The 22376-nt window shown below is 41.6% G+C and overlaps 1 protein-coding gene across 2 annotated transcripts in view; it reads right to left on the bottom strand.

Moving 5' to 3' along the window:
- DOCK4 (dedicator of cytokinesis 4) overlaps positions 1–22376 on the bottom strand; it is a 245094-nt gene that overhangs the window by 82780 nt on the left and 139938 nt on the right. For both annotated transcript variants that reach the window (XM_035128338.2, XM_035128339.2), the window contains exons 13-21: positions 16013–16138; positions 9038–9162; positions 8389–8551; positions 5837–5943; positions 4399–4555; positions 3347–3444; positions 3146–3229; positions 2954–3054; positions 945–1026 (exon numbers count right to left, since the gene is read on the bottom strand). In XM_035128338.2, the coding sequence (XP_034984229.2) occupies positions 945–1026; positions 2954–3054; positions 3146–3229; positions 3347–3444; positions 4399–4555; positions 5837–5943; positions 8389–8551; positions 9038–9162; positions 16013–16138 (1043 nt within the window). The remainder of the gene's footprint in view (positions 1–944; positions 1027–2953; positions 3055–3145; positions 3230–3346; positions 3445–4398; positions 4556–5836; positions 5944–8388; positions 8552–9037; positions 9163–16012; positions 16139–22376) is intronic.

Genomic DNA, 22376 nt, shown 5'->3' with positions numbered 1-22376 from the left:
CGCTACTTCCGGTATGCTAATTTCGGTCCGGTCCCTTATTTTTCAGAGAGGAACTTGGCAGGTATGACTTCCAACCTTCCCCACTGCTGCTGTGATCTGTCAGCATCCCCAGAGCTCTCCTCCTCTGTGAGAGCCTCGGCACCACCTTCCAGGCGATGCTCTGAGGCAGCAACATCTGGGCTCCCTGCTGACCCCTGGTGGTCCCCTGACAATATTACCTATTACTTTCTACATGTCAGGTTTCCAAAAAGGGTTGAGTCATTCTGTGAGTGAGCTGAGTATGTACTTAGTTTTACATGTTAAGAGCAATAAACCATTGTTTGTCGCTATGCGAATGAGCTTCAATGGGCTCAAGCAAAGGGTTGGGCTTATCCACTCCACTTGCCTGCCTACTCTGCTCTGTACAGTCAAGAGGAGGACTTCTGTCAGGTTTCATTTCCGTTTCGTAGAATCTCGGTTTAGCATTATGCACAAACCAGGAATCTTGGTTTACAGCAAACAATACTTAGTTGTGAAACCAAAGAACTTCAAACCATGGATTATGAAGCTAGCTTGTTTAACTGGCCATGGTTAGTTATTAATGACTGTCCACATAGTGCTCACCCATGGCTTAGTAATATGTGCACACCAGCCTTTTGACTTCAAACCACCACCACCCAACCAACGCACAAAGCATTTCCATGCACACACTCGCAGCAGGATGGGTCCCATTATCCTTCTGCCAGCTGCATCCTCTCCTAAAAGTTACTCCAGAGGGAATCTGATGCTTCAAAGACAAATTTAGAGGATGTATGGAGCCTACCACTAAAAGGAAAAGTGGGAAAGTGCCCTTGCACAAGCAGACTTTCTTAGTTCCAAGTCTCAGTAACTTCAGCTGGCATAAATTCATGTTGATATAAAGAGATACAAGCAAGATTACACACTCCCCTGCCAAACTGTGTTACCTTTAATACTTCTTGGTTGTGTGTTTGCCTTTCCACTTCTGTTATCCGATCAACATGCCACTTCAACACCTTTATGAGGTCTCTAGAGTATAACACAAAATTTATTTCCAGGCTGAAGTGTGAAAGACTTAAATAACACACTGGATTACACGACGTCTAAAACAGATCAAAATAATGTAAGTAATTTATAGTGCAGTCCTAAAGGCATCTACTCTAAACTAAATTTCATTCAATACAGTGGCACCATGTCCCAGGTAAATGAGAATTAGGTGGCAAGCTTAGCTTGAAATCTCAAAGTATTGCCACTAAAGAGCAAATACAAAAGAAGATCCCATTATATTTTTGGATACTTAGAAAAAATTGTGATTTTGTTGTTTACAATTTCATTTCACAGGAGTGTCTTGAGAGCAGAGTTTCCCAAACTTGAGTCTCCAGTTGTTTTTGGACTACCATTCCCATCATCCCTAACCACTGGTCCTGCTAGCTAGGGACCCAAGTTTTGGAAACCTTGCTTTAGATCAGGCAGGACTTGCTTTAGATGCAGGACTAAACCTTGCTTTAGATGCAGGACTCTATGTCAGTGAAAGAGAATACATATTGCATGCAGAATGTCCCAGATTCTATTCCTGGCATCTCCTGATACGGCTGGGAAAGACTCCTGGCTGAAATCCTGAAGACCTCCTGCAGTCAGCAAAGGCAAGATTGTTCTAAGTGTAGACAACACCGAACTAGATGAGCCAACGATCTGACTCATTGCAAGATAGGGTCTTATGTCCCTATGGTCAATGTGTTTGGCTAGCTATGAAAATTTGTAAACATTCCTAGCAAGGGAAATTTAACAAATGAAATACTGGCAACTATCCAGAAAGCCTATGGTTATATTTACACTCTGCGACAAAAAGTGTGTCCTTAGATATAAATATCTCTTCCTTGGGAGCCGATTTTGATCAAGGGCTGTAAAGTTTAATGCACTAGTTCTCCTTTTACATAAGACTCCAATCTAAGCTTCGTATCCACTGTGTGTATGTTAAGTGGTAAATTTATGTGTAGCCCCAAGGCAACAGAGAAGCAGGATGTATCTGTCTAACGGAGATATGTATCTCCCACCCAGAACAATAGGAAGGCATTCCTTCAACTGTCTCCTTTGATCTGCTAATTGTTTCTTTTTGCAATAGCCTTGATCTGGTTAACCAAGAGGTGCACACTTAGGACTGCCCCAAAAGGCATTCACGAATACCACTGTCTAGCCATGGGAAATCCTCCCATTGGGGCCTCTTAACTTGAGACCGGAAATGTATTTGCCACCTGGAAACTGATTGGACAAATTCTGTTCTACTCACACCCTCCCTTCCTGTAACCAGGGAACAGAATGAACCATGTATCTTTGCACTTCCTCCTTGTCTTTCCTCCTCTTGTCCTTGAGCACCCAACTTCAGTGAAGATGCCCGGGATTTGTTAAGCCAGTTTCACCACCACAACATCCAAACCAGCAAACTGGTTTTAAAACGCACCACAAATCAGAATCCACTCCTGGTTGTTTTACAATTACGGTACATTTTAAAGTTAAATATTTCCTCTTACATTTTACAATTAAGTATTTCTAGGTGTCAGGACAAGGTTAGGGTTTGTTTTAAAGGTCACATATCATTACACAGCATTATGGCAAAAGGCAGAAAACCATTTAGTGGCAATAGAGATAGTAGAACTGAACTGATTTCAAGCTGATAGTCTCTCTCTCTCTCTCTCTCTCTATATATATATATAATGTATATATTCTCAATCAATTTATCAGCTCATTGAACTTTTATTTTGATCTACTGCCCTTTTATTTAGATCAGTTAATTTAATTTACCTTCAGTCAATTAGATGTTAGTTGTGCTACTGTTACACATACTGCCTGTCCTTCACCAGCAGGTCCCATGGCAGCTTACAACAATTAAAAATTGTAAATTGTAAACTGATAAAACAGATCACAATCACAGAAATGGGGTGGGTGTATATACTTTTACCTGTATGCAAGTGCTCCTGCAAAGTGACTTTCAATGTAGGTGTCCATAACTGGCTTAAAATGGTGAAACTTGCTGTCCTGCAGCAAATTAATTATGTGAACCTAAGAATAACAACACTGGTGTTTATTAGTGTTTGGAAGTCAGCTTCCAAAATTAAAATAAGACCGTAGGGAATAATAAAATATACCTTACCAAACAATCAAATACTTGGGAGCCGTACTTTTGAGAATTTTCATCTAAAATTCCAAATAAAGTGTCCAGTGTATCTTGGAGAAACTTGATGAAAGAGAAATTTAAGAAATACATATTTAATGAATGTTATTTATTATATAACCTGCTGGAGAAATTACATTTCTCTACAAATGCAAAACAAACAGTGAAAAGAGTCTTTACCTTTACTATTTCTGACCCATCAATTTCTTTCAATTTTGAGAGGCAGCTGGCAATTTTTTCTGGGTGGGCTCGCCACTTAAGAAGGTCAAGCATGTCTCCTACAAAGTAAAGACACAGAGCAACAGCTAGAGATGCAACAAATGTGTGATTTATCTACATGATGTGGGAGGAGGGGAGAGAAAAGACAACAGACACAATCCAGCAAAAGTTAGGTGTGTCAAAGTGTCATTGATGTCAACAGCACTTATCATCAGCTAAATCCCACCGAACCTAATGAAACATACTTATGAATAGATCACACATATATATGACCACACTGGCAAACTTTTGTCTTTTAAATAAAAATTCCATGTACGTCTGCAACTTATGCGGAGGTTACGTTCGGGTAATCATGCCCATAGCCAAAATTGCATATACGCATAACACATTGGGTGCAAAAGAGACTGGGATTGCTTAAGTCTTTTTCCTAGATGTCCTTCCCCCCCCCTATTTATTTATTATTTTTATTTGCCAAGCCTTTAAAGATTAACACGCACATGTTAAATGTATGTAAATTGTGGGCTTACTGTATTTCAGTAGATCTGTTGGTGTGCTACCTTAATGCACAGACAAGATTACTAGCCCTAACAGATAACCACACCAAAGCCGTGACTGTCCTGTTCCCCACCAGGATGTTTACCTATCCCTAAAACAAGTTGTTAATGCATTTAATTAATGTGCATTATAAGGATATTGCTTTTAAAAAGCAAGAGAACAATTAATAGGCAAATCTAACAGTACTTTTTGATTCCAGGTGTGCTGCTGCTGCTGCTGCTGTTGTTTAAAAAAGTTGTTCACTACATGCAGCCTATGTCAGCTTTTGCTTTGCTCTCAAATAGTCCCACAAGTTCCTTTATTAGTGTGTTGATAAAACCAATGTTTTATTCAATATCATTTGTGTCTATCTTGCAAAGATTAAAACGACATGTTAAAAGCATATCCCGATTTCAAGAACCTCACCTGTTACATTAACTGCCTGTTACACTGTTTTAAGAACCAACATGTTACTTTACCGTTCTGTGTAAGCTTAGTCGAACACAGGAAAGATGTTATCCAGAATGATTCCTTAGTGGTTTTTACTGCTTGGTGGTTATTTGAAAGGAGATGCCCCTTTGAAAAGGGGAATTTGAGGTAGCGACTAGAATCCTGAAGGCTTACATTTTCTTCACACTGGGGGAACAATTAAGTCAAGTTTGCATTTCAACTTGCTATATAAAAAATGAGATAAAAATGTAGCACAAAGCTGTCACATAAAACTGTTTTTCTTTGAAGAATGGCATAATGTGCTAATTACCTCTCCCCAATGGGTTTCCTTCATGGTCTTTTCTTAACCCTCTAGAATATTCTCTCTAAACGCTGTCCCAAGGTGATTTCATTACATCCTGTGTCTTTCAATACCACACACTTTCAGTACCCAGTTCTGCTATCTCTCTCTCCATCCCAACTCCACATCTCTAAAGTGCCCCTCTGATATTTCTACTCAAATGCTTTGTTCACAGTGAATAAACTGAAGACATAGGGCACCTTTCTTCTCACTTCACCCTCTGCCTAATGTCTCTAATTATCTGCTAATACCACCATCCATCCTATTAAAAGGATGGATTTTCTTTGAGTTTTCTCTTTGTCTCCCATATTCACTTCCAGTTACAAGCAAGTGGTCCTTCTTGTCTGCCCCCTGTAGTCCACACCTTGGTAAGCTTTCATCTTGATTACTGCTATCTTCTTCTCTCTGGCCTTACATTATCTCATATTGGGGCTCATACACACTTTCGCTGCCTAGAAAGCATGGGTCTGAGTGGTTTCTCCCTTGCTGCGATCCTTTCCCATGGGAAAACCCGCTCTTTAGCTCTAAATCAGAACAAACCCAATTGCTGTTTGCTCCGATTGAACGTAAAAGAGTGGTTTTCCCAGAGGAAAAACAGCAGGACAAGAGGGAGAAGCCCTTGGTGTCCTCAGCTCTACCCCATATCAGCTGCCTAAAATCATACAACTTTCATCGCTCTTACCAACTGGGAAACACACACACACACTGTTGCTAAGCACAAGCGGTGTTATCAGGGAGAAGATACACAGGGAACTTTTTCGTGCGTGCAAATACACAGAAATTTCAGTGTGGATAAAGGGGTGTGTGTGTGTGTGTGTGTGAGAGAGAGAGAGAGAGAGAGAGAGAAACTTTGGCCATCCTAGATGCAACACGTTAGCAAAACAGGAGCAGTATCCAATAAGGAAATTATTCACAGTACGAGGTACTGCATTGAAATGCATAACAAGATTTAAAGAGCCAATAACATAAGCTTGAAAGGATAAAATGAGAGGGTATTTTGCAAAATGACAAGCCTAGCATTCTTTTGGCAGATGATTCAATCTGCCTAAATCTAAGGGGAGCCCTAGGCATTTGGAGTGTTTCTCTTGAATAAATCACATTTCTCTTTGCTTTCCAGTGGAAATTACCTTGTGCACAATGAGCTCGTGAGTGCCATCTGGCAGTGTCCTTCCATTTTCCTGCATCAGAGGGACGAAAGAAAAACCAAACAACTTCTTCTCCCCCTTTTCTTTTGCTGAAACACATATATAAATTAAAAATCCACCATATTCCAGGCTGGAAATGAGAATGCATAGATTCAGCGAAAGCAGAGTTGCATATATAACTTGGCACTCATCCACAACCAGAAGTCGGAAATGAAATTAATAATAATAATAATAATTTATTTGCACCCCGCTCATCTGACTGGGTTTCCCCAGCCACTCTGGGTGGCTTCCAATATATAAAAACATAATAAAACATTTAACATTATAAAGCTTCTCTATACAAGGAAGACACCTTCAGGTGTCTTCTAAAGGTCATCTCCTTGACATCTGATAGGAGGGCACTCCACAGGGTGGGTGCCACTACAGAGAAGGCCCTCTGCCATAGTGAGGAATCCATAACCTACAAAACTACTTATAGGACACAATCCAGCAAACAGTCACAACTCACACAGAAAGCAATGTGACAGGACACTTTTGGACATGTTTCAATTAAAACTGAGATCAACAAAGGCTACCAGGAGCATGGGAGTGTGAAGGAGGAGATTTACAATGGCCTCATCTCCATGTTGTGATAAGCCACTTTGTCTCAGTCTTACATGTGCCTTGCCCCTGCTGCGTAGCTCCCCCAGGCAGCTTTTCTCCCAGCATGCATGGTGCCTGGGCAGCTCAAACAATCCACAGTATGGCTTGCCATGTTGTCCACACCGAAACTATGTGAGTGTTAAGCCAGAAATAAACCAAGAACTTGATTTCTGGCTTAGTGCTGATGGTTAGTTTCTTTAAAACAAACCATGATCCAGGTTGGGATGGTGTGATACCATACAATGGCTTGTTTGAGTTGTACAGGCACAGGGTGTGGGTGGGTGGGTGGTTGTAAGATGGAGAGGGACCCACGCAGCAGGGAGAGCTACATTCACAATTAAGCCATGGCTGAAGACGAACTATAGCTTTTCATGATGTGTGAACTAGACCAACATGATGGCATAAATCTATGCAGGAAATAGTTCATGGCCATGTTAGGAATCATTCCCAAAAACGCTGTTGGCAGCTACTTCCTTGTAGCATCGGGTCTAAAGTAATTAATAACATGCCATTCAAATTCATCTTTCTTTACTGAGCACAATCCTTGACTCATCCAAATTACGGAATTATACCAACTATTTTGAAAATACTTACCCTGATTCTGGATATATTTAAAATGCATTCAAATTCAAAACAACTTACTTTCAAGTAAACGTGCTTAAAAGTGCCAGCTTGCTAGGAACAAAAAGCAATACTCCGTACTTACATCACTATTTGTGATGTTTTTTAAATAAAAGTTGATGAAAGACATCTATATAGACCTAGCCAAACTAGAGACTAATCTAAAGTCAGATCTTGAGGTCACTCAAAGAGTTGAATGATCCTAGCTAATACCTGCAGAGATCTTTGACAACAGTCAAGAATGCAAGAGATAAGGAGAAACAAGCTGTATTCTCAGACCACTTTGTTCATCACACATACTAATGTACGATATCTGAAGAAGAGAAGGCAAAGACTTCTAAAACTGTAAATTGTAGCTCTCCTTCAATATCACCTTACATTGCTTTGAAGAAAAGAAAAAAGGCAAAATGTTCTAGAAAAAAATCACCTACTTACTCCTATTTCTGTGCTCTTGTTTTACCTCAAGGAATAAACATGTCACTTCCCTAATAATTCTATTATTTGAGCCCACAACCCTTGCAAATCTCTAGAACAGTGGTTCCCAAACTTTTCCCCACACAGACCACTTGAAAATTGCTGGAAGTCGTGGTGGACCACATAATGATATTTCTGCTTGTAATGTGCTGTGCTAGGTGCTGTATGATTTTTAATTGTATTTTTATAGACATGCCATGGACCACCTGAATAAAGCTTGTGGACCAATGGTGGTCTGCAGACCACAGCTGGGGAACCCCTGCTTTAGAACAAAGCTGGGGGAGCCTGTGGGGAATATGGGAGTTAAACAACATCTGGAGGAACACACCCCTGTTCTAGAACCTTCCAATTATTTCCCCTAGCAGTCTGTGCAGGCAGGAAGCTTTTATCTTATAGCATTTCAGGTTTTTTTCTGAACTGTGTTTGAGAGAATTGTCATTTGCATTTGACCCTCGTAGGGGTGAAAAGTGTTTAGGTAAAACAAATACTATCAGAAAGGCAAGTAATAATGACACCGATATTGAGGAAAACCTTTACAGCTGCAAATACCTGCAGCCTGGTAAAGAGTTTCATAAACTCTATAGTTATGGAAGAAAACCCATCCCTTTCTGCAGGATAGTGTTAAGGCAAAGCTGTTAATGCCAGTGGATAGCTGGTTTTCGAATGCGATTCCCTCTCCCAGTAAGCTGCAAAGAGTAGAAAATCTGTCTTAAGTCAGTGTGCACGAAAAGCATTTGAAAAGCTCCGAGACTGCCTAGTGCAACTCCAAAGCGCTACAACTTATGAATAGGTCTTACTGGAACAGTGTCGGAATTCAAAGCGAAGATGAGCTCCCCTGAATTTATCCACAGGAATAGGAAGTTTCAGCAGCTCAGCCCACCTGGGACTGTTGTTGTGGTAAAGCACAAAGGAGTGAAATTCAGTGGCTGGTGGCTCTCCAGAGCCAAAAGAGATAAAATCCTGATGAAGAGAGAAAGAAAGCAGGTTAAAGGCATTACTTTAGAGCCAAAATTAACAAGGACTCTGGAAAAAAAAAGACGTCAAAAGCATCTACGAAACATTGCCAACCCTTCATTGACCTTCTCAAGCAAGTTGACCTTCTCAAGCAAAGGCTCAATAAGGTTCCCTAATTTATTTATTTTTTGGCTTGCCTGGGACTGCAAAAGAAGCAAGGTTATGAAGGTCCAGCAGGCCATGGTATAATTCATGGGCTGTGTTTAGCTTGGTCACACAAGCTGTGCAGGCCTAACTAGAAGTTGCAATTTATGTGCTTGATTGCTGTGATTATGACCCCATGAATACCTAGTGTACATATTTCTCTCTATTGGATAGCTGGACTGTACATTGTTATAAAATCTAGGGGTTGTCATTGACTGAGAAGGTTACCACTTAGAATAAAATAAACAATAGGAAAGGTTAAGGAGAAAGCTTGCAGAAGAAAAATACCTTTAAGATTTGACCACCACAGTCCACAATGTACATTGTCACTTCTACATTCCTAGCCACACTTTTTCCTCCCTTCTCAAACTCTCCTCTTTCTATTGTGATATATAAGTCATTCCTCATTTCACCTGCAGGAGAGGGGGGGGGGAGAAACAGTTGAAGATTAACCCAAGCAGAAACAACACAGCCTTGATCTTCACTTTAAATAGCAAAATAAAATAATAATAAATTGGGTAATAAGCCCAGGAGGAAGGAGTGCTAGATAAAATTTACTCTGTAATCACACTGTGTGTGTGTGTGTGTGTGTGTGTGTGTGTGTGTGTGTGAGAGAGAGAGAGAGAGAGAGAGAGAGAGAGAGAGAGAGAGAGAGAGAGAGAGAATAGTAATAATGAGATGGGATCCGTTCTGAAAGAATCGTATAATCAGACCATGATCCCCTCTCAGGAACATGCCCACTGGACAGGGTGAGGCTCATCCTAAACCCCTTGTACTGCTGAGACACAACATTAAGCTGGCAAAACCATGCTGGTGTAACAACACTCTTGCAGCAATAGGACTCCATTGGTGCAGGGAGAAAACTACGAATACCAATATAAGTGAGGGAGGCCTTTGGCTCATTCAGGGTCCCTCTGAACTACACACATCCGTCTGTATGCACACAGAGCTCTTTTCGACATCAGCTGAACATACAGATGGCATCTCTCCTGGAAGTGAGGGGGTGGGAGGTGCACTCCCAATTGTTCCTTGCCAAGAGGGGTTTGCTGATGGTGTCCATCAGGGAGCCCCGGGAAGCTGTCCATTTGCAGATGCGCTTTGAAATCAAACCGTTCCTGCAAAGCAATATTGTTCCTTTGCAGGGAGCTTTGCTGGTCCGCAAAGGTGAAACATTCATTTGCAAATGCCCTTTGCAAATGGACAACTTCAAAGGTTCCCACTGCCAATGCCTACTAGCTGATAGCACTACCCATCTGCCCTAAATGGCTTGTGGATGGTGAGCCAGTTCTTGACCTGGTCCTTGGGGTGAAAAAAGCCCCCACCCCCACCATCTTAAAAAGAAAAGAAAAGGAGGAAAGATGGGTGAGGGGAGCTGAAGGTATTAGTTAAGCCAACTATTTCTGCATGCAGCAGTTTGTATGATGGAGTGTGGAAGGAACGAGAATGCAAGCAGCTGATGTGCTTTCCAGTAACTTTTCTTTAACCAGGTTACAATCCTATTAAACACATAAAAATATATTACGGCAGGCACTGCGAACAAAATAAATTCTACTATGCAGCGAACTGTGTTTCAATAATTACTCTATAACAGAACAAAGGGCAAGAGCAGTATGTATCTTAGAAGCTGGTTGCTAATTTTGTATGTATTATTTTAAGGGGGAGAATCATCATTCCACAGCCGGAAGCATTTTAATTAATGCTGCAGATAATATTAAAGTGACTGGGAATACTATGCTTAAAGACACAAAACAATCAAGACTCATTCAAGCTGGAAATAACCTCATAATCCATTCCCCGTGTAAATCTGTTATAGTCATACTAGATCTTAAACAAAGCATGCATGCATTTGCCCAGAGATGCATATACCAATACAAAGCCCAAATCTCAATTCAAGAAAAGCCATTTGGCAATTAGCAAGTGTAGATATATAATGGAGGAGTTCCCAATAGAATACCTAATAAGAGCAGACACAGACGACTTGAAAAAGGCTTGAAAAAGCTGAAAGAGAGAGGCATCTGAAATACAGGCTACATTCCCCACAGCTCATAACAGTTTTATGGATGGTTATAGTTCAAGCCCTATTTACTTAACTGTATTGCTTTAAACTTATTTTTCAATAGCTAACACAATCAGAAAAACTTTGCGACAAAGGACTCTGGTCTGGTAAGGGGGGGGGAGTTTCCAATTGAATTTTATAGACTTTGCAATCAGCAAGAAGTTCCTGACTGCAAGAATGGAAGAACATTACTATTATGGGAATAATATTGGGTTGCGTCAAGCGAAGAGATGACTCTCTTGGGGCTTCTGCACAGCTTGATTGCTTGCATAATGACCTCGAAGGCTGGTGGGTACTTGTTACTGAAATTTGTGGCAAACCTGCCTGGCAGGGAAGCGGCTGAGACAGGGTACAGTGGTACCTCTACTTACGAATTTAATGTGTTCTGAACGCACATTTGTAAGTCGAAAAAATTTGTAAGTCGAATCCCATAGGAATGCATTGGGAGAAAAAAATCGTAAGTAGAAGCAACCCTATCTAAAAATTCGTAAGTAGAAAAAATCCTATCTAAACCGCATCCAAGATGGCGGACGGAGCTCCATTCGTAAGTAGGAACATTCGTAAGTAGAGTCATTCGTAAGTAGAGGTACCACTGTACTGCCTGTTGTATGTGTCGCAGAAGAGAAAATACGGCAGTTTTCAGTGTAAGCAACTAAGGAGAAAGAAAGCTGAATTTTATTGCTGGGTAGCAGGAAGGTGCCTTGCAGGGCGAGGTTACAGGTGCCTGCTGTTACTTTTTGAAACACATAATGCTTTACAGATTAGATCTGTGGCTGCCCCCTATGCTGAATGTTTGTATGTTTGTCATCAGACAGGTAAAGTGGTACCTTGGTTGTCGAACTTATTCCGTTGCATTTAACTCTTGGAACCATTCAAAAACCAAGGTGTGGCTTCCGATTGGCTGCAGGAGCTTCCTGCACTCAATCGGAAGCCACATCGGATGTTCGGCTTCCAGGTTTGCAGCGTTCAGGAGCCAATTTGTTCGGGAGCCAAGGCTCTTATCCCATATAAGCCTGCCAGGTTTTTGCAGTTCTGCTCCAGGGACCTTCCCTTCTGGAGTAGCATTTCTGTTAGCTTTTCTTGCTGTGAAGTTGTGGAATGTTCTCTTCCTCAAGAGGTTAATTTATGCTCCTTTTGAGACATATAAAACCTTTTGGGGAGAAAACCTGAATTGTTCTATATTTTCATTAAACCCCCCCCCAAAAAAACAGGTTAAACTGTTTCAGAAACATTATTTTGTTCAAAAGCGGTATATAAATACTGGAATAGTGTAACAACAATAAAAATTAATGTGAGACAGTACTCCCCGAACCCCATTTGTACAGGTACACTCATTAAGTCACAGGGAACAAACAGAAGACAAATGCACAGCAAATATCTGAAAGAGCAGGAAATTAAATTCTTAACACAGTTAAAAATCTAAGGCACAGCTCTTGCATTCCGTAATTTCATAATGGTAAACCCTTTAAAACAAATACTGTAACTGCATTCCAGTTGTACAAATCCAACACCTTCTTTTTGTCTTCTTGATTTAGAGTAGAGTCAGTGAGTACAGAGAGGACAGAAACAGATTCAAATAACACAACCTAATTCCTCAAGGAGACTTTTATCTGATGAAAATACTTCCCTGTAGATGGTGCTCACACCCAGCATCTGAGCTCTGTAGTGTTGATTAATTACAAAGGCCCCTAAGCAGAAAATAATATTTACTGCTGTTGAGGGAGAAGAGGATTTTCTGGGGGCTTCCCCCCACTATAACAATGGGGTCTAGGATGGGTCTAAATAGAGCTGGAAAATGATTGGGAAATACTGACATCTGAAGCTTTAAGGTTTAATTGCTTGATATCTGAGACACTTTCAAGTGTCATACAGAATCAGATGATTTGTGATTTCAACATAATACAGTAGAATGATTTCAACACAATATTCTCAGCCTATGGCTGAGTCTTTCACACTTCTTCCTCTTCCCAACAAACAATATATATGCACATGATATATAGGAATAATAGTCCTGTTTAAGAATGTAAGAGCTCTTTTGGATCAGATCAAAGTTCTACTTAGTCCAGTACTTGTTTCCCACAGTGAACAACCAAATGCCGATGGGAAGCACACAAGCAAGACATCAAAGCAACATTTGAAGATGACTATCATATCTCCTCTCAGTCTCCTCTTTTCCAGGCTAAACATACCCAACCATTCCTCATCAGGCTTGGTTTCCAGATTCTTGATCATATCTTTCACCCTCCACTACACATTCCAGCTTCTCAATATCCTTCTTAAATTGTGGTGCCAAGAATTGGACACAGTACTCCAGGTGTGGTCTGACCAAGACAGAATAGAGCAGTACTATGACTTCTCTTGATCAGGACACAATACTTCTGTTGATGCAGGCTAGAATAGGGTCAGAGTTTTTTTTGCTGCTGCATCACACTGTACTCATAGATCCTTTTCACATGTACTACCAGGCCACATGTAAGCCAGGTTAAGCAGCTACAAATTCATCTGACAGCTACTTTGTCAGGCTCACATTTTACCAGCTTCTCTGGCAAGAATATCATGGGGGACTTTGTTAAAAGCCTCACTGAAATCAAGATACACTATGTCCACAGCATTCCCCTGATCCACCAAGTTTGTAACTTCATTTAAAAAATGAGATTTGTCTGGCATGACTTATTTTTGAGAAACTCATGCTGGGTCTTAGTAATCACAACATCCTTTTCTAAGTGCTCAGATATGGACCATTTAATTATTTGTTCTAGGACCTTTCTTGGTATCAACATCAAGCTGACCAGTCGGTAGTTATCTGGGTTTTCCTTTCTCCACTTCTCAAAGATTATAGACAAAGGTTCTGAAATTACATTGGCAAACTTCTTTAGTACTATTGGGTGCAGCTCACCAGGCCCTGGAGATTTGAATTCATTTAAAGTAGCTTGTGACCCCCCCCCAACCACTGTGTCCCTTGGGTTGCCCATCCCATCTGATTAAAGCTGTGTGTTATTCATGGAACAAAGTCTATCCTACACTGAAGGATAACCTTATGCTTTTCATTTTCCATAGTGTCTGGCTACAATTAGCAAAACAAAAATTCATTATTATTAAGGTACGATTTTTGTTGTTGTTTAGTTGTTTAGTTGTGTCCGACTCTTTGTGACCCCATGGACCAGAGCACGCCAGGCACTCCTGTCTTCCACTGCCTCTCGCAGTTTGGTCAGACTCGTGTTGGTGGCTTCGAGAACACTGTCCAACCATATCGTCCTCTGTCATCCCCTTCTCCTTGTGCCCTCCATCTTTCCCAACATCAGGGTCTTTTCCAGGGAGTCTTCTCTGCACATAAGGTGGCCAAAGTATTGGAGCCTGAGCTTCAGGATCTGTCCTTCCAGTGAGCACTCAGGGCTGATTTCCTTAAGAATGAATAGGTTTGATCTTCTTGCAGTCCATGGGACTCTTAAGAGTCTCCTCCAGCACCATAATTCAAAAGCATCAATTCTTCAGCGATCAGCCTTCTTTATGGTCCAGCTCTCATTTCCATACATCACTACTGTGAAAACCATAGCTTTAACTATACGGACTTTTCAAATAAATATATATATATCCTTTACAGCATGTGCCGTATCTTCACAAAAGTGGTTCAGTAGGCTCACAAAAGAATGGAGCCAATTACTAAGCTGATGTCAAAATCTATATTTTTAAGCAAAGTCCATCACAGCTACAGTAGCGCAGTTTTTACATAGCTGCTGAAGTCTACCAGCAGCTGGCCACACACTGCTCGGCTGTAATGTGCATTTTCATAGTGGCACAGAATATCACTGTGCCTCACAATGGGAAGTCAAAAGAAGAAAAATTATTTATAGCAGCCAGAGGAAAATGTGACAACGCACAGCGGAGAGCCGCTATATCATGCACTGCTAGCAAAGGATGGAATAGAGCTAATAGGGATGCCTGGTGCTCGGTAAAAGCTGTTACTCATTAGCATCAGTTACACCAGCTTCCAGGGTGCTTGATGACATTTCCTCAAATTACCAAACTACAACAACACAAAAAAAGGTAAAGAAAGCTGGAGTGCTAGTGGATACTGCTGAACTTCAAGCAGTTATTTATGATGGACTTTGGGGAGAAGATTCTTCAAATAATCTGCATGGTATTCTGGATAGAATCAGGACGTGGCAGAAGATTAGCCTTTCACCCCCACAATCAACATAAAGCTGAACAGGAAATAAAAGGGAGGAAGGACCTATGTAGTATCCAAAATGGGTTCTTCCTGGCTTCTGTACACCAGGCAAAAATGCAGACCAAGCAAAAATGAGAATTATCTGTTTAAAAGCTCTGAGATTAGCTTTCAACAATTAATTGTGCAATAGTCCCAAACATCTAACAACAGGAACTTGTGGTTCTCTGCCAATACTTGCTGCATCTGGAACTGGATGATTTATAGCTACCCTCCATTTGATTCTCAGAGCTAAAGCTCCCAGAAATTCTTGCTACACACTCCTGTCTAAGCAAGCCAGCTGCTGCCTAAGCACCTAAATCAAACTGCTTTGATGCCCGAACCTCTCCACTTCCTATCATCCTAACTTTACTCCTGCTTTCCTCATTCCATTGTCAATCATGTCTACCTGGACATGCTCAAGTCTAAACTGTTCTTCCCCAATGTCTGTTTTCTTGCCCTAAAACACACAGAGAGACACACAAACCTTTTTGCCATGGTATAATTTACCAGTCATTCAGAAATTCCATCACAGAGACAGTTAATCATGTCTTTAGTCACAGCACTTTTGCAAAGGCTTGGACCAGAAGTACAAAGATTTACTGTACTTGGAATTAGATCCTACTGCTTTCGGTGTGATTTATTTCCATGTGAGCATGCTTAATCATGGAAGATGCAAAATCTAAGCATTACAAAAAATCACCAAGGAAAAAGAAGTAACTTTCCATTATCATCATTTGTAACCTCATGGAGTAGCTGCTGCAATGCCCTTTAGCTATAGCGGCCCTTGGAGGTAATTCAGAAGAACCAGCTGGTATAAAATGCTATCGCCCACCTCTTTGCAGAAGTCGGGTTGATAGGAACATATATAGTCTGCTGTACAATTTGCTGCACTAGCTATCTATCTGCTTTCTGATCCAGCTGACAAGTGTCTTTTCAACCACCTCGAACCTTAATTCCCACTTTAGGATAGGGTTTTTCTTATCTTGATTCTTTAACCCACCTGGCATGATAATATTGGAAAAGCCCAGCTTTCTTGTTATCGATACTCCATGGGTAAACATAGATGTGTAGTCCCTCCTGATTTGTTCAATGTCTCCGTGTAGCAGCTGCAGAGAGACAGCTAGACCTATAAAAGGAAAAGGAAACAGTCAAGAATCAGTCACTCTTCACTTTTCCAGAGGAGCACCAGGGGCCATCTGTCAAAAGAATCTAGACAAGCAGCACGTAAATTCATAGGGCCAATAACAGGTACTCTATAGACTGAGGGTGACCAATTCTTGGGGACCATAAAGTGTTCTAGAGATTGGAAATCTGTTTTCCCATGCAAACTGACTTCAGAGATCATCAGGTTCCATAAAAAAAATTGGCACCATTCAGAAATAAGGGCTTCACAGTTAAAGATTATAAGCTAGGGTTACCAGACGTCCCCGGTTCCCGGGGACAGTCCCTGGATTTGCAAATCTGTCCCCGGACAAATTCCATCCCCGGAATGTCCCCAGATTTGCAAATCTGTCCCCGGGAAACGTGGCAGTGGCAGCCTCAGCAGCCCGGAGCCAGCTTGGTAGCACAGTTGGCTCTGGCTGGCTTCAGGAGCTGCTTGCTGCCATGGCGCCTGCCATTTTTCCTTGCCAGAAGTCCCCATATGATGTGTTGTGCGCAACACACATCATATGGGGACTTTTGGGAGGCAAACTCGCGGGCACCAACTCTGCTGACTACCACTGCCGCTGCTGAAAGGGAACTGGGGACGTCCGGCGGTACAGATCTCTTGCCCCCTTCCCCCTTTGTTTTAACTGATCGGGGGAGGCTAGGGCGTTATGGGCGGGTGGCCGTTACCCGTTTTTTTAAAAACTCTGCGCATTTATGTTTCACAGGGTGCGAAAGAAGGGCTTTGCACCATTATACAATATGCATGTGTGCTTGGGCCCAGGATCTTTTGCCTCACCATCCCCACTACTTTTTTTTAATATAATTTTTATTGATTTTACAGATTACAAAAAGAAACATATATAAAAGAAACACTTTCATAGATAAATTTTCCACCTTCTTTCCACCCCCCCTCCCATGGGTCCTCCCCTGCCACAGGAGTATCCCATGCAGGCAGGCAGTTGAAGATGTTCCATTTTGTAGATGAGTTTATGTCCCCCCCTCCCCCACCCCCCCCAGAGTCCCCCCCTGCCACCAGAGAGCTCCAGGAGCAGAAAGCAGAGAGACAACCACCCAGCAATCCAAAAAGAAAAAAGCTACACTAAAAGAAAAAAGAGGGAAAAAAAGAGATTTAAAAAAAAAGAATAATAAAAAAGACAAAAGACAAAAGACAATAATAAAAACAATCTTTTTCAAATTTACATTGATAAACCATATTTTGTGGGCTTCCCCTACCTCCCCCCTTTCCCAGTTTTCTTCCCTTTACTATCCTCTTTATCAGTTTCCATATCTATAAACAACTTACTTTTCCTCTTCATAAAAATTTTAAACTTAGCTAATACCATTTTCACTAAATCTCTTAATCCTTATAATTCATTATCCAATTTTTCTTCCCTTGCCTAATTTTTCCCCCCTCAATAGACTTCTTAAAATTTTAAATCCCTAAACTTCTTTTATTTTAACTTTTCCCATAATTAACTCTTACACTCTAAAAAATCCCAATATAACCTTTCTTCCCCAGATTCCGACTACCTCCCCCCAACCCAGCAAATTCCGTAATCAACAATCCTAATTTGCTCTTGATAATCCGTCCTAATAATTACACTCCCATTTTTCCTTCATCCCACCCCCTTTTTCCAATGTTTTATCCTCCAGATATCCATAGGGCCCCCCTGAATTTCTCCCCTTCTTAAGTTATTCATGTCCTTCTCCTTGTGGGAAATCTGTAATTCCATTGGTTCCTGTCGTTCCCTCCTCAAAGGAGGGGTACTCCTCTTCTCTTTTTGTAAGGCAATATCAACTTTTTCCTTGTGGTGTGCTTCATTTTGTGTTGTATTGTCCCAGTCCTCATCGTTGTTCTCTTCATGCTCCACGTCAGAGTCCGCCTCATTGACCAGATCATCCAAATTGCTATCGCTATCATTGTCGCTATCTTCCTCCTCCATTTCCATTTCAATATCCTCATCATCTGAAAAATCATATTCAGCAATCACCATCTGAAATTGCTGCTTTAGTTCCTGCTGTTGGATCTCATCTCGGCATAGTCCTATTTTTAGTTCCCACATGGCTGTCAAAACAATCCGCTGGAACTCAGGCGAGTAGCTTTTTGTTGACATAGTTCCGTCTTGTCAAGGTCACTGCTTATCGTGTGGGGTGGAAAATGGTCACTGCTTATTTTCCCAGTCTCAGCAAAGTAGTTACATTTTCCAATTCCAGATTCACAAAGATCCAAACCAACATTTCACAATTCAAACATTTCAAAGCATATACTCTTAGCTTCTTGAGAGTCTGAATGAAGTAAAACTCATTTATAAATCCTCGTCAGCTCGCTGGGTTGTCTGGGCTGCCGGCTCCCGGGGAAACAAAAGGTTTTCCTCTTTCTTTTTCATCATTCTGCAGAGAATCGTCCTTCTCCCCTTTTACCCTGCATCCAGGGGAGAACCTTTTATGTCTTTTGAGGAAACCTTTTAAACATTCAGTTCGTGGCTTCGGGTATTTATTTTACTGTTCCTTAACTACCGGTGGGAGGGGGTGGCTTCCGTTTTATTTCCCTCTCTCCCAAATCCAAATTAGTCCAGATTAATATTCAAAATCCAATTTGAGAACTACTTACAGTCTTAATTTCTAATTCTTTCTTTTGGAAGAATCCAGCGCTCTCCGCCTCCGGCTCGGAGCTTCTCCCCGCTAGAGCGACGATGGTGCTCAAAATGGCCCCCGCGACTTCGACCCTTCTCACTCCGGCGCTCTTACTAGGGCAGCCGGACGGTTGGGGAGTCCGGTTTTGGGCTCTGCCGAGCAGTTTTGCCCCCAGGACGCCCGACCCGGGGTTCTATGGGATGCAGCGTTGCTCTCGCTGCCCTCCCTCCTCTAGCAAAGACGGGCTGTCTCGGAGCGAGACAAAGACCCTGCCGATCGGCGCTGGCGCTGGACCGGAAGCCCCACCATCCCCACTACTGACTCCCTGTTGCTAGCTTCCAAAAAAAAGTGTCCCCAGATTCATTTAAAAAACCTGGTAACCATATTATAGGCGAAGTTGGCATGCTGCACGCAAAATCCAAAGAGACATTGGCTTGCTTCATTTGTAGCAACAAAAGCATGGCTCAGCTGTTGGGTTCATCCACTCCCTCCCACTTGCATGTTCCAGATGCCTCTCTCCCTTCCTGTAGTCTGCAGTAGTGTCTGTACAGGAGAAACTAGTTTGCACAAGCAGTACTGTAGTTCACCTCCAAATACCAGAATACGAAACCTAAATGCAGTAGTGGCCTGGTGATTGTTGTGGCTGAGGGCATTGTGTGGCCTGAGGAAAGTCCCAGTCATCAGACAGACTCCTGGAGAACTGCATTTGGCCTCCAGGTCTGAGGCTCCCCATGCCTATTATACAGTCTCAATTTTTCCAAAACATATTCAGCATGGCTACACCTTTTTCTGTCTATTGGTCCAGAAACATTATCCCCATACCTTCTATTGTGATTTTCATGGGTATTTTGCCCATGATAAAAGGGACCACAGATGACATGCTCTAACATTAGAGATGTGATCACTCGATTCTCAACTCATTCCAGATGTGTGTGTGTAAATGCACATGTGAACACAACTATATAAGGGGGACTTTTTAATCACTGGCCATATTATTTTTTACTGTTTAACAAATAACTTTGCTTAAGACGTTTATTAAATTGGGTGATTTATTTTTATTGCCTTCTAAGAGACAAGGACACATTTGCTACAGACTACAATTACTTCAAAGAAGAAGTCTGCTAAAAATAATAAGATATTCTGCACTGCCTGGTGCCGTGTAATCTTGTTATTCTTCCTAAACACTTTAAAGTTCAAGACCTTAAATCTAATTAGCATTTAAAGATTTCTCCAACCTCTTCTTTCATCTGCCTCAGACTTCCTTTGGAGAATTGTATTTCACCCAGGAAGCAGGAAAATATCAACCACAAAAGCAGCTTTTAACCCAGGACTTGAAGCTGTCAAGCATCTTAGACTAAGGCCCTTTTCACTTGCTCAAATACCACTTTCAATTTACATTGCATAGGTGCATGTGGATTGCAGTCCTCACCCTCACCTGCAAACACACAGTACTCTCAGTACATACATGCAGCTGAGTATAAGAGGGATCTTTCCCAGTATTCAATGACTGCAAGTAGGAAGAGAGTCTGAGTCCTGCCACAACTAACCATGCTTCTATCACATGATGTTCCAAACCCAGGGCATCAGTATTGTATCTCCAAAAAAGTAGGCAACTGAAGAAGAATATTCAGTAGGAGATCTCAAAACACAGGCTAGATTGGTATGTTTTTAAATGCTTAATGTTTTGTTATGTTTTTATATGTGTTGGAAGCCGCCCAGAGTGACAACCCAGTCAGATAGGTGGGGTATATTATTATTATTATTATTATTATTATTATTATTTATTTAGGGTGTCCCTCGTGGGTGGCGCTGTGGTCTAAACCACAGAGCCTAGGGCTTGCCGTTCAGAAGGTCGGCGGTTCGAATCCCCGAGACGGGGTGAGCTCCCGTTGTTTGGTCCCAGATCCTACCCACCTAGCAGTTCGAAAGCACATCAAAGTACAAGTAGATAAATAGGTACCACTCCGGCGGGAAGGTAAACAGCGTTTCTGTGCACTGCTCTGGTTTCACCAGAAGCAGCTTGGTCATGCTGGCCACATGACCCGGAAACTGTCTGCGGACAAACGCCGGCTCCCTCGGCCAGTAAAGTGAGATGAGCATGCAACCCCAGATTCATCCGCGACTGGACCTAACGGTCAGAGGTATCTTTACCTTTAGGGTGTCCCTATTTTCTTTGGAGAAATGTTGGAGCGTATGTGGAAATAGGCACCTACTTGTTCAGGTGTTGAGGTCCCAAGTCATTTACAACTTTAAAAGGTTAAGTACCAGCATCTCAATTTGGGTCCTGATAAAAAGCATTGCAACCCTCTTTCCAGTTGGCGAAAAAGCTTTCCTGAATACTGATGCAACCTGCTATTCCTTGGAGTGCAAAGAGTCAGAAGTGACCCATGTTTGCGAGCCTACTAAACGAAAGTGTGGGCCAGCTCATTTGAACATAAAGTGTTAATAAGCCTGAGCAAATGCCAAGACCACTGGGACCAGACAGGCACTGTATTATAGTACCTTTTAAATATACTGAAGCCACAGGAGACCAGTACTCACTTTCATGCAAGGTTTGCTCCATTGTTGAGAAGCCATTTTATATATACTGTATATATTGTGCCAAGGACACGGTATAGCACAGAAATCTGAAAAGGTGTCAAGTTTAACTAGGGTTACAACTGCCTTCCAGGCTTTCTACAAGCAAATTTTACGTGAAGTCTTTATGCTTCATAATAGAACTACTTTTTTTGAAGTTGCACAATTCAGGTACCACTGAAACAGGATGAATGATAGCCTGAGATGCTAACAATAGTTTATTGGTACAAGGCAGCTACTGAATGTCCTATTACAACATAATTTTTTAATAAAACTGTAGCTGTCAATTACCTTAAGCCATTGCTGCAAGGGCGTTCAAAGTGAGCTTAGTCAATAGAACATTATCTTCTTGTTTAGATTACTATAACAATATAACGAAACACCTTTCCAATCTAGCAGAATTTAATAGCATTAAAATGTAAACAAAGTATAAGCTGGCGTAGGAAGATAATCATGGCTTGAGCATCCAGCTGAACACATAGCAGCTCGAACATTTGGCTGTGTTAGATTATTATAGCCAGTGCAAGTAATGAGAGGGGAAATACAATACATTGCATAGCAGTCAGTGAAAATAATGAGGGTGGAAGTGTGGAAATTTTCTGACCGATAAATGAGCTGTGCGGATCAAGAAGAACCGGCGCAATTTGTGTGCAGCAAGACTCGTGCTCATCGTTACAATATTCAGAATGGGTGTGAAGACATTGCATGGATATCAGACACCTATGTGCCTACAAATGTATTACCACTTTACAGGGGCAGTCAACGTGGTGCCCTCTAGACATCGCTGGACTACAATGTCCATTATTCATGAACTTCAATCATGTTGGTCAGGGTTGGTGGGAGTTGGAGCACACCAACAGATGAAGATAACCATGTTGTCCACTCCAGCACCACTAAATGGGGCTCCTTTGGGCAAAGCAGAGCTATGCAATGTCAGGTTGCAGGGAGGGGGCAGATTTTACCTCCATCTTCTTCTTCTTCTTCTTCTTCTTCTTCTTCTTCTT

The sequence above is a fragment of the Zootoca vivipara genome, chromosome 10 (assembly GCF_963506605.1).
Source record: "Zootoca vivipara chromosome 10, rZooViv1.1, whole genome shotgun sequence".
Lineage (NCBI taxonomy): Eukaryota > Metazoa > Chordata > Lepidosauria > Squamata > Lacertidae > Zootoca > Zootoca vivipara.
Note: the sequence above shows the minus strand (reverse complement) of the source record. Positions and strands in the feature narration are given on the sequence as shown.